The sequence below is a fragment of the Dicentrarchus labrax genome, unplaced genomic scaffold (genome assembly GCF_905237075.1).
Source record: "Dicentrarchus labrax unplaced genomic scaffold, dlabrax2021, whole genome shotgun sequence".
Classification (NCBI taxonomy): domain Eukaryota; kingdom Metazoa; phylum Chordata; class Actinopteri; family Moronidae; genus Dicentrarchus; species Dicentrarchus labrax.
The window spans coordinates 17,199,002-17,215,107 of record NW_026136706.1 but is presented as its reverse complement, the minus strand read 5'-3'; the positions used below and the strand labels follow the sequence as shown (position 1 = coordinate 17,215,107).

The window sequence follows — 16,106 nt, the reverse complement described above, 5'->3', positions numbered from 1 at the left end:
TCTACTTGTAAGCCCCCTGTTGCATTTCTTCTCACTGGGACCACTTCAAACAAATATCCAGTAATTCACAAGAAAAAAAGCAAAGTTAAGAAGAAATTCTAAAAAACAACATGATTTTCCATGGCAAAAATTTTATTTTCTGCTTTTTCAATCTTTATTCATCTAGGTTGAGAACCTTTATTCAAAATAATAAATGATAATGCATCTTTCCTTGACTGACATGCCCTGGATTTTCCTCACACCTAGTTTGTAATGCATACTTTCCATTTAAATTTGAACATCATCTGTTATGTTATTCCCTCAGACCTGACAAAGCTCCTCCAGAACCACAGTAGATGCTATATAACTGTTATACCTGGCTTAGGAGTTACCTGAGCTTCATTTGTAAAATCGGTGGAGTGCTCCTTTAAATCTTGAAGCATAAATCCAAATTATTTTGTACTGAGTGGACATTATTCACATATTAAAATGAATCTGAGTGAGTGTGTATGAAAACCTTTTCATTTTCATGGCTACAGGAATTATCCCATGGAACGCCACACCAGGCAAGGCCTGTGGATCTACGCTAGGTGACATCTGCAACACCAGCGAGGTAAGAGGTTGTCTTCGATCCACACACATTCATAAAAATGCCATGCACACATCAGCAGAGGTGGAGCAGAGGAGCTGAAGAGTAATCAGCGTTGCTTGTCTATTTCCAGTTCTACCTGTCTTATCACCTGTACATCGTAGCGTGCGCCGGGGCTGGAGCCACTGTGATCGCTCTGGTAAGCTTCCCTCCAGTCTCTCCATCCTTTCCCTTTAGTCCATCTTTGCACGGTTTGTATCAGCAGATCATGTGTCAAGTGCTCCTCTTCTCATTCCCCTATGGTTTATGTAACTGCACCAAGGAAGATTACTCATAGGCTTTTCCTCAGCTCCAGTTCCATTTGCTGTTTACCATCTGCTTAGATGCACATGGCCCTGTTTTCTATTTTAGGATGGGTAGAAAGGAGTGTAGTTTGAGCTTGCTTTTTGTTTGTCGTATTTTCTAAATATCTTAATCATGAGTTTTGAACCATAAAATCACAAGTAGGGTATTGTAAAATTATACTTCAACATTTTTTCCTTTTTTTAACTCTTTGAAAAATGATTGGTCACTTTACTAACTTGTCATAGTGACGAGGAGGTCACGGCATGTACTCTTACAACCTTTTCTGTTCTCTTCCACCAGCTGATCTACATGATGGCTACCACTTATAATTTTGCTGTTTTGAAGTTTAAGAGTCGAGAAGACTGCTGCACTAAGTTTTAAACTGTTTTTAAGAACAAGCACAGCATTTGAGGCTGTACTGAGTAGAGACAGTTGCCACTGACAACAAAAGAACTAAAAAAACAAACAAAAAAACTACAACCTGAGAATAGAAAATATCAACATCTCTCGATTAGTGTAAATAGCTGATTGTATGCTTCCTTTAGCATTTGGTATCCAGGGATATTGCTTGTCTGATGACACCTGATGGAAGTTGTCTTCAGATTGGGGTGGTGTTTAGTTGACTGGTTTGTTCTGCTTTTTCTTGGCACTCACTTTGAAATTTATCACCATCAGATTTTATAGAAAATGTGCACAGCTAGAAATCCACAACAGTGTTATTTATATTCATAATATGTGAAGCTGATTCTGACCTGCACAAAAGCATCAACTGCATAAGTATTTCAGAAAAAAAAAAATCTACAGTATTATGTATGCAGTTCCTCACACTTGCATAACAGGACGAGCCTCCAGTGACTGCAGTCGGAGCTGAAATGCAAATTTAATAAAATTAACTAAATTGGAAACGAGAGCCTTCTTAGGTCGGATAAAGACACACACTCTGCACCAAGCCCATGTAGATGTACATTATAAAGCTCTGAAATGAGTCCATGTGGACATCTGATGACAAATATTAAAGGTGTTCTCAGGCTTTATATTTTTGATTGCCAGATTAGCAGTTTTGGTGAGGATGATTTCTAGTGACACATTTGTAAAAAAGGACTAGCTACAGTGGCCAAGTGCCTTGTCCTTTTATATTTCTTTGGTTGCTTTCCTTAGCCGTAAAATTGTGGCACCCACCCATGAAACCACAAAGTGTTACACAGAAAATATTCAGTATTATTTCTTTTTGTCTCAAGTTAGATTCTAAACTAAACTAAAAAAAACCTTTCATCAACTGTATAATGCAGAGGAGTATTACGGTGACCAATTGTGTTTGTTGTAGATTTCAAAGTAACTACACATACCTAGCACAGCACGCTATGAAGGGTTAGGCCAGTACCAGGGGTATACTTCTGCATGAGGCCCTAAGCCTCACTTTAATTTCATGTATTTTATAAAAAATAAAAAAAATCTTCTATTTTAGAGTAGAGTAAATGTATTTTTTTTCTATGAGAGCTGACGCTGGTATAGCCTCAGCTATGAAGTTGATGTTTTGTTTCATACATTTTCCTCTATTCTTTCTCAAAGTGCCATTAAAGAGCCATTTGTTTTTATCTTAACACTGAGCCTGCATGCTTACATTTTTCAGATTCTTTGATCTGTTTATAGTTACTTATACTCCATATTTCATATATTTAATTTTCTCTTAAGTTTTTCAAGACTGTAGCTTTTACTTTCTATATAAAAATAAACAATCTTTGTTTACAAAAGTATCCCTACTTGGTCTATTTCTTATTTAAATCCTACAGCGATATAATACAGAACTGCATATGGAACAGGGTCAGATTCACAAAATACTAAATCATGCTTTGCACTAACCTCAAGCTTTTACAGTTGCATAAAACTCGGCATGCACAACCTCCGGCTCTCTCTTCTCATGCCTTTTTCAAAGTGTAATTTCTGTAGTATTGTGCATAGCAAGATAGTATCATAACTCCAGTATTAGTGATAATTGTAACGCTAATGTTACAATAATTGTAACAGTTAAGTCTTTTTCAGTATTCTTTCGTCACCTTTGTGTGTTAAGTTCTTTTTTTAAAAGACTTTACGTTTGTGTATGTCTGTGATGTAGCTCTGACTCCTGTAGCTTGCTTTGCGTCTTTGACATGCTCACCGGCCATCCACCTCACCCTTCTCTTCCAGATCCACTTCCTCATGATTCTCTCAGCAAACTGGGCCTACCTTAAGGATGCCAGTCAAATGCATGCCTACCAAGACATCAAAATGAAGGAAGAGCGGGAGCTGCAGGACATCACCTCACGCTCAAAGGAATGCCTCAATTCCTACACATAAGGATATGACACGCTCACACTCACAATGCACACAAACATACACGCAAGTAAAGACACATAGACACTGTGGCCAACCACTGTGGCCCCTTTGGACCAAGACAACTCTCTGCTAAAATAACCTGCCAACTGCTGTGATGCTGTGCAGTACTAACCAGGCTCCTAACAAACTAATGCATCAGTGCTGCTTTCTGCACTAACTCACCAAGAAGTGTTTTGGAACTGCTACTCCACATTTCATTTATTTTATTTTTTACTTTCTATTTTTCTGAAGGAAAATTCTGATATTCATGTAGTGTTTGATTTTCTCTAGCCCTTTGTATAGCCAGTTTTTGCTGGTGAAGCTTGAGACATTGCACTATTCTTATACAACGCATAACGATGACAGTTTGTTTCAGTCTTCTCTCTTTTTTTTGAGCTCTGGTGGCCAGTTTTCAACAAGGGAATGTAAGATTTTATTTGTTTGCTCTTTTTCATTAAAAAAATGCTGATTAATTATAGAAAACATGAAAGGCCTTACATTCAATCTGAGTTAGTGTGCCACTTCTTGATGGCATCAATTTTTAATGTACGTACACTAGACTGTGGCATGTCACATGTTTTTTTGAATTTTCAGTAAGGCAAAAATCCTGTAAACATGGTGGTAAAAGTTCAAGTATTTAACCACATGTTAATCCTAGTGATAATGTAAGTGTTACTATTTGGTTCTACACTCATATAATGATTTGTCATTATAATTTTTATGATACAGCTACTTAAAAGCCACTCAGAACATTCATGGCCTACATTAACACTACCTCAGATGTGCACTAGAGCCTATAGAACAACTTAACTGGAACAAACAACACTTCTCCCATGTAAAAGTACAGTTTGAAAATCCTATTTTAGTTGTAAAAGGATGCCTCAGAGACGCAGTATGTATTATGTTAGCTGCAAAGTAAACCAAGCCAATTAAACCACATTAGGAGCTCCTCTACACCACAGTATCATAGGATTTAAATTGTATGCATAATGCCATAAGAATAACTTGCTTGCTAAATGTGGACTGCTGCCAACAATGAGACAAGGGTATTCAATGCATTTAATATCTTAAAAGTTTGGTCCGTGTGTATTCATTAATGCAAATGAAAAAAACCCTGCCAACACAGAAAGCTCTCTGATCCGTCATACATGCTTTTCAGCCCATTATCTATTGTAATATCTGATCATATATTATATGATCAAAATGTACTTGATTTTGAAACACTCTTATAAAAACATGTGTGACTATGTCCCACGTGCAATTGTACCATGGCAAAACCTACAGATCTAAAGAACTTAAGGTGTAAACTTGTTACAAGTGAAGGTTTTTAGTGTTTTGTTACTTTTGAAGATACACCACTTCATTTTTCTCCTAATTTTCTATAATTGCACCTGTTTTTAATGTGCAATTGTCATAATGCTGACATAATTACTCATGTAATCTTTTATTTCTATTAGTTGAGTTACAGGGATAACTTGATGTTTCTTTGTTGCATGAAGATAACTGTTACTGCAGTGACACGTGATGTACAGTCATGTATACTGACATCAGTAGTAGGCAGTGTTTGCCTGTTTCCTTTTTTTCTAACTGAATACAAATTAATCCATTTTATGTAGCTGATTAGTTATAGGTGTTTATTTAGGTTCTTTCATTCAAGTCAAAAGTATATGAGTCTTGTTTATTATATTATTTTGTTGCCTGATAGTATACCTGTATTTTCTTTGAATGTCAAGGGCTTCCTCGTGAATTACTGATGCTTAACTTTTAATTCAACTTTCAAGTAACAATTAGATGCAACACAAGTCATTTATAAAATTGTACGGCAATCTAAATGGTAAAATCTAGCCAAAGTATGAATGCCATTGTGACTCCCTGCCCAGTGTTTTACACAGTATCTGAGATACTGTAGTGCAAAACCTGCATAAAACCATACAGTGACCGAGGAGAAAGATGACAGATGTACAAGAAGTACATCTCTGTATGCTGTGTTTCCTGTTGAATGAACCAAAAAACTAAAGAATAAAGGCTACCTATCAATCACCACGAGGACAAGAATCCAGCATCCTGTCTGACTGGAAACCCCTTTGACATTTCTCAACTGGCCTGTTGACTGTTTTTATGAAAATAAATAAAATAAGAAACTTCTCTCTGTCGTGTTTTTTCTTTTGTATGGTGGGAAGATCTCTTTTGGAGGTTTACAGTCAATCCAAAAGAAAACAACAAAATGTATTCGTACATTTGCCAAAAAACAAAACAAAAAATTCATATATATACATACTGAAAAATGAAATCTTCACATATAAACAATACATGTTTTGCACTTAAAAACAGAACAAGTTTTTTGTGATTGCTCTCTGGGACAATCAGCTCACCAGAAATCATCATCTTCATCCTTGTGTGAGTATGCTGCAATGCTGGGAAAACAAAATTAGTTAATTAGTGGAAGCCACAAGGGACAAAACAGCTAAACCAAAAATAGTAAACTATTTCTGAATGAACTCATCCTTGAGACAACATAATTCCAGAACAAATAACATCATTAAAAAGAGCAGGAGATGAGAAACCATGGAAGAAATTAAATGTTTTTGGAAGGGGATTATGTAGGCTTATATATTTATTAAACTTTCCTACAGTAACAATGTTTGAATTAGAAGAGACTTATGTTGTTTTATGCATAAGTAAAGTCGACTGTCAATTAGTTACCTTTCGTCTTTCTCCTCAGACAAACTCTTGGCCTCTGGGCTCATATGTGCTGCTTCTTCTCTTCCAGGGCTCTGAAAAAAAAAAAAAAAAAAACACAAATACAAGGCAAGTCAAGTCCCAAAATCAAAGTTCTACAGCAGTCTCAGACACATGTGCATGCAACTCACCTGTGTATGCTGCTTCTCTCTTGCCTCCAGGACCATCTTCATGTATTTCTCCAATGGATTTTCACCTTTAGACTCCTCCCCGTCATTATCTGCCTCTTGATTCTGCTCTTCATCTCCTCCTTTCTCAGTTTCCGTTTCTCCTCTCTTCTCCTGGCGGTTGCTCCACCTCTTGCAAAACCTTATTAGACATATGTTGTCAATATTCATTTCATTGGGATGCCTTTTCTTGGTAGAGATAAAGATCAAAAAGAGGAGTTTTGGAGGAACTTGGTGAAAGATAATCATTACCATCTCTTTCTCCAGTCTTTCAAGTTCTTGCAACTCCCGTTCTCTGGCTTCCTCTTGTTCCCTTTGCCTTCGTTCTAATCTTTCTTTCCGCTCTCTTTCCCACCTCTGCTCCTCATCTTCTTCATCTTCTTCATCTTCTTCATCTTCTTCCCTAGCAGATTCACCTGAAGTGTGTGGAACTTCTATAAAACATATGGATTGACGAGTCAAATCAGTTGTCAGTCCATGGCTACAATATGACATATTCATATAGTCAGACTGATGGTGTACGGTGGCCATTGTGGATTGGGGTCAATCGAGAATACGCGTCAGTAATGGGTGGTGGACTAACAACTCACCCGCCTGGCCCTGCGAGTCTACTGGGTCTTCTGGGAGGTCCGGTGGGCGGGGGACAGCGGGTCCGTCAGGGGCCTCCTCGGAGAGAGGGACGGCAGTGTCCAGGAGAAGCTCTGGAATGTGGCCGGGCTCTGGAGGGAGACACGCACAAAGAGATCTTTTATGTTCCACCATAATGCAACAGGGCCAGAGGACCGGCACAGAATACATAATCAGCTGCCCTTCATCTTCACCATTGTGCGGGGCCACTGAAAGGACACTTTGGAGGCCAGTCACACACTCATTAAAAAACTGCCTTTCCAAAATCCCAAACCTCCGTACCGGATATACTCCATTTTGTTCCTGGGATTTTGTTGAAAATAATGGTAATTAAAAAAACGGAAAAACTTTGTATGGACAGGTGAAGCACACAAATAGATCACTTTGGCACTTTTGCACCAGTGACTCAATGCAATGTAAAATAAGCAAATATCTAATGTATAGCTGTTCATCCCAGGATACAGTGAAAGCTTTAGGCACAGGACAACCTCCAAACTGTGTGAGTCCACTCACTTGTCATCTGCTCCATGTCTTCCAAACATTAAAAACAACATAAAACAGAACTGTACAGAGTACTTTACAGTATATGCCAACAGATTAAAAAGTTCCCTGTTGATCACAATTGTGCATTTACAAGTCAGGCGCGATGACACCAAACAGCACTTCCACTGTACAGTAGAAATCACACTCCCATGTTGTATTTGCAAACTGGAGAACGAGAATAAGGGTGCAGTGCCTCAAAGAAAAAGAAATACCAACAAATACTAGTTTAGGGTACCTGACAAAATCCCTGTGAGATCTTCAAGGCTTATTTTCTCAGGCTCTGGGGAAGACTCCAAGCTGGACAGCACAGGCTGTAACTTTAGTGGACTGAGAAAAATGAGGGGCAAACATGAAGGGCATTAGTATTCACAATCTTTATCCGAATGTATAAAAAAAAAAAAAAAATAAATGATGTCATGTCCTTGGCAAAGCGATGCCAGATGGTACCTGGACTGGTCTCGTGCTGTGCTCTTGAGCTGAGGACTCTGAGGTGGACTGAGTTCTGGGGAGAAGTCACCTGTGGACGCCACCTCTTTGTGGGGGGCACGAGGGAGCTGTCCGTCAGACAACATCTCCATAAACGGCACCGGAGACACAACTGCTTCTATCAGGGGACACAGACTTGATGTTAGGTGATAATGTTATAAGGAGCTCGGTCTAGACCTGCTCTATTTGAAAAGTGTCCTGAGATAACTTCTGTTATGAATTGGCGCTATACAAATAAAATGGAATTGAATTGAACCTCAGGGAAGAAATATTATAACGCAAAAACTGAGGTGAAAAGGTGTGCTGATTGTTTTCATGTTGTGGAACTTTAATCAAATAAATCCAGTAAGTGTTAAATGTGCCGTTTATAAGTTCTGATAACATTAAACTTTCCACTACCAATAGATCCTGCTAAATGCATTTTTGGAGGTACCTTCTGAAATCTCTCTTTGAAGCTTTTTCCTGGAGGAAGAGTGTGGTGTGGAGGATAGACGTCTGGGTGGGGGGCTGCTTCCACCCTGAGGTTGTCCATCTCGTAGAAACAGAGATTCAGTAAATGAATGGAGACTGTGGTCAGTGAAAGCTGTGGACTGTGGTTGGTTATGGTCATCTGAGAAAGTCACTCTCAGTTGTGCAGGCGGTACAGTGTTTCTAGTGTCATAGGGTGCCAAGGAGGGGGTTCTGGTTTGTGGAGACAGTGGTCTGTGGGAGACCTTTGATTTGTGGGGTGAGTGGGTGTGTGAATGGTGAGATATTTGTTTTCTTTGAGGAGAGTCAGGGCGATGTGAAGGATGTGCTCTGGGGGGAAGCATGTGTGAAACGGTGGCGCGCACTGCCCTCTGCTGGTAGTTCCTGTAGGCTTCCTCCAAAGTCTCTGCCTCCTTCTGCAGCTCCTGGATCCGAGCCTTGGCTTCAGCCACCATCTCCATGTCAGAGTCTGGAGAGTCACTCCAAGGCGCCTTGTGTCCTCGTGAGGGCCCACCTGCTTCACAAACATCATCATAACCCACCCTGGCCCTTAGCAGAGCTCTGTCCACATAGATGTCAGGGGGAACCAGCTTGTCAGTGCTGAGCTCCAGTACTGAGCGATCAACAAGAGAGGGCTTGGGGTTACGTAGCACTTCATTTTCAAGAGCTGCCATCATCGCATGGATTACACAAAAAAAAAGGGAGAGAGGAGAGAAAGGGAAAAGCAAACAAGAGGAGAGTTGAACACTAATACAGAAGACCAACCACCAAGAGAGCACAAATAAGAAAAAAAATGCTCGCTACAACCAATTTCAAAACACATAACATCCAACTCTTTACATGCATTTACACCTAGGATCTGGTATACTATAAACTACTATAAAATGGCTACCTTTCTTGTTTGCATTTGATATTGTAAAGATTTGGTCAATAGAATAACATGATCCAAGAAAGGAAGCCAGTTTATGAAAAGCAGAAATAAACTAAACCACACAAGTTATGCATTACTGATTGTAACAAACATAACTGCATACAGAATCCTACATGATTCAAAGTACTAATCACACAAAGACATGGCAGACATGCATGCCCAGTTGTGGGGTACCTTGTTGAGTTTGGCGAAGCTGCATCTTGATGTCCTCAATGTGGTTATTCATCCACTGTGACTTCTCCTCACACTCTATCAACTGAGCGTTGAGCTGAGCACCTCGCTCCACCTGCAGGAAACAGCAGACAACAGGACATAACACGAGAAGTTATTGTACGGCCCACCGGAAAGCCAGATTTAAGGACAAACGACAATAACACAAAAAAATCCCCAAAGTGAGACAAATCCGTATGAAAAAAGCTGACCACATAGTTTCCCACACTCAGCCAGAGGCTGTGATGGGACTGACCTCACTCTGGAGCTGTGCCTGCAGCACCTGTTTGTGGTTGTCAAACTCTTCCTCATCCAGCCTACGAGCATTCTGCAGCTTCCGTAGCTCCATCTGCAGGGCCAGCTGCTCTTTGGACGGCTTGCCCAAATCTGAGAGAGGGGTTATCATAGTCAGATCATAATCTAGAAGTGCATTGTTCCTGCCAGTCCAGTGTATATTTCAGTGGGAAAGCTACCTGGTGAAATATTATCTGGTGACACACAGTTGTTTTAAGTTAGGGTGTCATTTTAAATCATTCTCCAGTTAATTTTTTGGGCTATATGGATCTGAACAGCATGAGAGTACAGCACACCAAGCTTAGCAGCACCATGTTGCTGCCTTTTGTTAGTGATGAGCAGAGAGGCAGACTGCTCCCCTGCCCTATCCTCAAACAGGAAGAATACTGTATCTCAGAGAGAGGTAAAAATTTGGGTTCTCAGGCGTCGGTAAAGGGAGCCCTCTGTTTCTGCTAACCCTTCACTCCATTTCTCATCCCCTCATTCCCTCACTGGTTCCTTTTTAGAGAGTTGTCTGCAGAGCTACAAACACAGCACAGAGGCCCCACATTAGCAGGCAAGACACATTCAAAAAGACTCAGCGGAGCCAGAAGCAGTGGGACAGACTAACATGAATGCTTCACAGTACACTGCATCTCCCACAGCTCACAATGAGCCCAGACTCCAGCACTATGAATGCATCATAGGAACAAGCTTTATCTCAGTCATAAAAACAGACTGCAATATTCTGAGGTACTGGTTTTCTAGGTTTAGATATTATGAGCAAAAATAAGAAACCAGTTGTGCATTATTACAGACAGAAAACCCTGTTTCTATTATTCCCTCATTGTAAACTTAATAGGAAAATTGCAGCTAGTCCTAACCAGCATGGAGAAGCTGGTTCTCCTCTTGGGCTTCCTCCAGCTGTGTCTTTAGCAGCCGCAGCTTCCCCTGTAGCTCTGCTTTCTCTCTTTTCAAGCTGGGGTAGTCACTCACGCTCTCCAGTCTTTCTCTCAACAGCTCCTTCTGCTGAGTCAGCAGAGAAATCTGCTGCTGTGCTGTGTCTAGCTCAACCTGGGAAACAAAAGAGACAGAAAAAGAGCAGAACATAAAACTGGAGACTCAATCAATTACATTATGAAAGATATGAATATAACATAATCACACTGACTGATGTTTTGTCTCAATATTATACAAGTGCTTAGTTATTAAGTAGGACTGAAATATTGTGAAGATGGTGAAGTTAACACTGCTGTATGACTGGATGGGTTGTGTTGTTTACCTGCAGCCGCCTCAGCTCTGAACATGCTCTGCTGTGCTCCTCTAATTTGCCATTAATCACTGCTGACTCCTTCTGGATACGAGCAGTTTCCACTGAGAAATAAAAAAAAGAATATAAACACAATCAAAACACAGGAAATAACAAATCTGTCTGTCTAACCTCAAACTAATCTATATACTCACTTTTGTTTCTGTTCTCATTCTCAGTGAGATTTTCTGTTCTCCTGATAAATTCCTCCTTCAACTCAAGCTGATACCTAATTTTAAAGACATAAGAACAACAATCAAAAAAATCAACACAGAAAATCTTAACAATACCTACATCCTTTCCTATCTGAAAAGGGTCCATCTAAAGACTTAATTACTTACTTAAAATATTGCTTTATCATTTGGCTAAGTGGATGTTCAGGTCCCCTATTGTATGTCATACGTCATAGTTTTGATGTAATAACAAATGATTGGCATTATACAGATATTCACTTCTTGGACTTTGGGGTCTAAAGGATACCCAATGTCTACTTATTTACTGACAATCATTCCCCAAGAATTCACCCTGAGACTCACAAACAGCACACAAAAACTTTTAGCTGCAGAATGGAATAAATCCCTGATGGAAGATTTGGAGAGACTGACAATATCCCCCGGAGAAAGATAAATATTTAACCTAAGACGTAAAGTGAACTAACAGAATGGAGAAAATATATTAAATGAGACTGCATGTGTGTAAACAACTGCATATGTCTACCTGGTGGTGACAATGTGAACCAAAAAACCATCTGTTAAAATACCTAGAAAGTTCATTCTTCAGCCTTTGGTCGTACGTGTCCTCCATAGTCTTCACTGCCAGTTCTCTCCTCCTCAGCAGGTCTTCCATTGTCTTGACTTTCTCCTCATGTATTTGACAAGTCCTATCATCATACAAACACAGTGAGGTTCTCTATGAAGCAGTGGTCACAATGAGACAGCATAGCACCTACTACTTTACATGAATGAAAAAAAAAAAAAAGCTCTTACTTTTCAAAAGCCTCCATTCTCATCCGTAGCTCATTTTCTCTGTTCCGCAGTGTTTCAATTTCTTTCAGGACTGATTGTCTCTGCATATACAAATTTTTTTCTTCAATCTAAAGAAAAAGAGAAATACAAATAACAGCATCAATAATACAGTTTTAGATTTAAGCAAATTGAAATTAAACCATTGAATACTGTGATGTTGAGATCCTGTCATTATGTAAAAAAAAAAAAAAATATATATATATATATATATATATATATATATATATATATATATATATATATATATATATATATATATATATATATAATTATCTGAGGTTATCTTGAAAGTAAAAACCATTACAACATAATAATATAAGTCGTAATCTACCTCTTGTTGTTTTTGTAACCGATCAATGGCATTTTTCTCCCGGTCCATCAGCGCCTTTGCCTTCATTTCATAAGTCCTCTCCAGCTCGTGCTTGAGCTTATCAAATTCTTTGTGAAATTTTGCTTGTTCTTCCATCCTCACCTTGGCAATTTCAACATCTTTAAAATGTTGCATCTTAAGAAACAAAAGACACAATGTTGAGGCCACGTGACCAGAAGGAAAACTCTACATGATCACATATTAGCCACACATAAAAACATAAAGCCATCATACCTTTTAAAATGTTTATTGCAGACGAGAATGCAGCTGAGCTTCATATCGTTTTTTAATTCATTCACTTTGTAGGAAAATATATGTACCTTTGTGTTCATTTCTTCTTGCATCTGTGCCTCCATTTCTTTCCTATAGGCAGCCAGTTTTGATTGGAATGAAAACCATTTGTCCCCACTGTAAGTGAAGCTCTCATATTCCTTATCAATCAGTTTCATCTTCTCAACTGTGTATGAAAGAAAGGAAACGTTACATACAGTGCAATGAAAGGCATGTGAGTGGAATACAGTTTAAAGACTTTACTTCATCTTACCAAGAGACTCTCCATAACTTGCTATGCTGGTTGTCTGAGTGTCAGCATCCTGGCGCAGCGCCTGAGTGTAGTGGGGTGTCATCTGTTTTAGAAGGGTGACCAGGAACCCTACTAGGCAAAGAAGAACCATATAAAGCACCGACGCGGCAGAAACAGTTGTATTCAATGTAACTGAATGCTGCACATACCTTTGTCATCTTTGTTTGAAGACTGTAAAAAAAAAAAAAAAAAACGATAACACGATTATTACCCACAAGATTTATTTCTTATTTCAAGAACAATATTCTACAAGCTGAATCTTATTTTTAATTACCAGGGATCTGAAAAGGGCTGATTCTGGACTTATTCTAAGAAGCTGAAGAAGCTCTCCTTTCGTGGAAACCTGCCGAAATGGACGAGAGACCAAACTCTTCATCTGCAATGATGTTCTTAAGCTACAGTACATTAAACAAGTGAGGTATATGCTCACCTTGTCTTTGCATAGGCCACTTTCAGGGTAGAATACAGACAGGGTGTACTCATATCCAGAGGTGCGGAGATGATCAGCCACTATGCTGTTACAGGCTGAGACTAAAAGGGGTTCAGATTTCACAGGTACTGGTCTGGGAACTGGTTCTCCTCCAGTCAAAGGTGGGTGCTTTAACTCCTGGATGAGCTGATTCCGCAGCTGTGTCTGAGTCAGATCAGAAGAGTCACAGAAAACAAGAAAAACTTCAGACCAAACTCCTTCCAACATATATGTTCAGTTACTTTAGACTTTGGCTACAAGACAACGTTAGTGAGTATAACTTACTTTGAGTGTATCGAGAACTCCTTTATTTTTAAAAGTCTGATAGAGTCTCTTCCTCAGCTCATCTGGGGATAACGTGTCTTCCTTGGCCGAGGACATAACTGCGTTGTTTTGTTACATCCTGACAGAAAGGAAACAAAAGTAGACACCAGCACGGTAAAGCTAACATGGCGAGCTAGAAAACAAAAGAGTTTTCTACAACTTTTAAAGTATTCTTACCCGGTGTTAGCCTGTTATCACCATGTCTCCTAAACACCGAATAACACACATATCTCACAAAAAGAGAGTTATTTCTATAGTTACCAACCTAGCAACCAACGACCAGTGAGCGTCTCTGCGTCGCTCTCGAGGAGGCGTGACTGTATTTAAACCCGTCAACGGAAATTCTTCTCCCGGAGAGGCGCACAGTTATGACGTAGCGGCAAATTAATATTATTACTATTATTATTATTATTACATAATATATCGTATTTTTAAAGAAACGATAATTAATATGAAGCTGAGCTAAAAACTAAGCCGCTGAACCGTTTTATATATAACTGAGCAATACGTTTGGCTATTCGGTCATGTCGTCATCTTCTTGCGACTGCCATCGTATCTCTCCAGGAAGCGACATTAACAGGTAAACAAAAGTCGGTCGTATCAAAGTAATGCGATTTGTGCTTACGTGGGATTCTTGTAATGTTTCTACTTAGAATATGTTTCCTTTCAGTCTCACACGAATCAGTTGACTGAAGACTTAAATGACACCGAGCGTCTGTGGCTAACGTTAGCTTGCTATGCTAAAGGTTCACACTCATTTGGTTTATATTGACACACATTGTTTGGTAGATTCAGTTTTTCACGCTGTTTCGTTTGGTTTGAATTGTTTTCAGGACACTTTGGCTTTGCCAAGAGGAAGAGAAACGATGTCTGGAAGTTTTTATTTTGTCATGGTTGGCCATCAGGACAATCCTGTGTTTGAGATGGAGTTCTTACCGTCTGGGAAGCCTGAATCAAAGGTAACACCAAGACTTTATGAACACCTGGTTATTGACAACAGAATAATGTCTGTAATAATGTCTACACTGTCTGTAATGGAAGTAGTACACTGCCTTCACAGTTATTTATAGGAAGTGATTATGCCTGTTAATGTGTTATGTTGTTTGTTTCCTGTTTGTTTTGATCACAGGATGACCATCGTCACCTGAACCAATTCATCGCACACGCAGCTCTGGATTTGGTGGATGAAAACATGTGGCTGTCCAACAATATGTACTTGAAAACTGTGGACAAGTTCAACGAGTGGTTTGTGTCTGCCTTTGTCACTGCAGGACATATCCTTTCTTCTATACTGTTTGATTCTTACTTTTATATTCCCTCGCAGAATACTTTACTTTAAAAACAAAGTAGCATAGTGTATGTTTTATTTTATGTTTTATTAATTGCAATACTGACAGAGGAGACTCAAAAAATAGTCTACATGGCTAGTATAACATATTTAATTAATCTAAAACTAATTTTAGAGGTATACATCTGTTATTTGGGCATCATAATACAATAACAGAAACAAGTAGTCGACAGTTTTGGTTCAGCGTAGTCATTCATCAAGCAAAACGGCCAAATATTCATTCACCCAGCTTCTTAAATATGAAGGTTTGTTGCTTTTCTCTTTTTTATATCATTATTGAATATCTTTGAGTTTTGGACTGTTGGTTAAACAAGTTGTTTTATAGAATTAATAGAAAAATGAATCAGCAGCGCAGTTGATATTGAAAATAATTGTTAGCTGTAGCCCTACTGTTATTACCTAACATTTTAGTTTGCAGTATAGTGTGATTATTGTTTTAGAAGTCAGTCACATGGTTGTTTTTCTGTATAGTCATATTCAAAGAATTTATTGCCATGGCTTTTTCTTTAATTATTTGCTGTACATATAAGATTCATCATGCTGCATGATGTGCGTCAAGAAGACGGAATCAAAAACTTTTTTAACGATGTATATGATTTATACATTAAGGTAAGTTCTCTTCCATATGATTAGGATAACTTGATTACGTTTTTTCTTTCCTTCAGTGTTTGATTTAATAATTTATTCTGTCTTCCAGTTTGCAATGAATCCATTCTACGAGATCAACGCACCAATCCGTTCTACAGCTTTTGAGAGGAAAGTACAGTTTCTTGGAAAGAAGCATCTCCTGAGTTAATCACGACACCTGCAAAATATGAATGCATCTTGTCTATTCGTTGTACATATATCTAACATGCTTGTTTGATGTCTGTTTGTCTTTTCCTGTTCAACACATGTAAACTGTATTCAACACAGATTTTCTATAAAACATTTTATTGTCTGATGTAATTTTAAAGGTGATGTCTGTTT

At 38.8% G+C, this 16,106-nt stretch overlaps 3 protein-coding genes across 7 annotated transcripts in view; 2 read left to right on the top strand and 1 right to left on the bottom strand.

Annotated features, from left to right (window-relative positions):
• Nucleotides 1–5,410, top strand: part of gpm6bb (glycoprotein M6Bb) — a 31,191-nt gene extending 25,781 nt beyond the window's left edge. For 2 of the 4 annotated variants that reach the window (XM_051402714.1, XM_051402713.1), the window contains exons 5-7: nt 519–592; nt 702–767; nt 3,098–5,410. In XM_051402714.1, the coding sequence (XP_051258674.1) occupies nt 519–592; nt 702–767; nt 3,098–3,247 (290 nt within the window). In that variant the 3' untranslated portion in view covers nt 3,248–5,410. Of the gene's footprint in view, nt 1–518; nt 593–701; nt 768–1,213; nt 2,668–3,097 lie in introns of those variants that run through there. The other 2 variants (XM_051402717.1, XM_051402715.1) reach the window with 1 other exon arrangement.
• Nucleotides 5,411–5,416: 6 nt separating this feature from the next.
• Nucleotides 5,417–14,141, bottom strand: ofd1 (OFD1 centriole and centriolar satellite protein). Its single transcript, XM_051402712.1, is given in 24 exon segments — nt 5,417–5,679; nt 5,969–6,039; nt 6,136–6,276; nt 6,278–6,313; nt 6,424–6,605; nt 6,762–6,890; nt 7,577–7,668; nt 7,789–7,945; nt 8,261–8,962; nt 9,401–9,512; nt 9,693–9,823; nt 10,594–10,783; nt 10,992–11,083; nt 11,174–11,247; nt 11,779–11,898; nt 12,005–12,111; nt 12,375–12,548; nt 12,734–12,870; nt 12,958–13,068; nt 13,146–13,167; nt 13,271–13,339; nt 13,427–13,630; nt 13,751–13,868; nt 14,055–14,141. Coding segments are annotated over 23 exon segments (3,195 nt in total). The 5' UTR covers nt 13,847–13,868; nt 14,055–14,141; the 3' UTR covers nt 5,417–5,633.
• A 120-nt stretch (nt 14,142–14,261) lies between these two features.
• On the top strand, nt 14,262–16,085 carry trappc2 (trafficking protein particle complex subunit 2). 2 transcript variants are annotated; one of them, XM_051402711.1, is made up of 5 exons: nt 14,262–14,369; nt 14,623–14,748; nt 14,919–15,067; nt 15,665–15,746; nt 15,835–16,085. In XM_051402711.1, exons 2-5 carry the CDS (start codon nt 14,656–14,658, stop codon nt 15,931–15,933), a joined length of 423 nt encoding a protein of 140 aa, XP_051258671.1. In that variant the 5' UTR covers nt 14,262–14,369; nt 14,623–14,655; the 3' UTR covers nt 15,934–16,085. The 2 variants fall into 2 exon arrangements, with proteins under 2 accessions (XP_051258671.1, XP_051258670.1); XM_051402710.1 differs by lacking the exon at nt 14,262–14,369 and adding an exon at nt 14,376–14,535.
• Nucleotides 16,086–16,106: the final 21 nt, after the last annotated feature.

Coding starts and splice junctions, on each gene's coding strand:
- trappc2 (XM_051402710.1), top strand. Junction 15,068..15,664: donor TTTGTCACTGCAGGACATAT/CCTTTCTTCTAT, acceptor TGCTGTACATAT/AAGATTCATCATGCTGCATG. Junction 15,747..15,834: donor TATATGATTTATACATTAAG/GTAAGTTCTCTT, acceptor TCTGTCTTCCAG/TTTGCAATGAATCCATTCTA.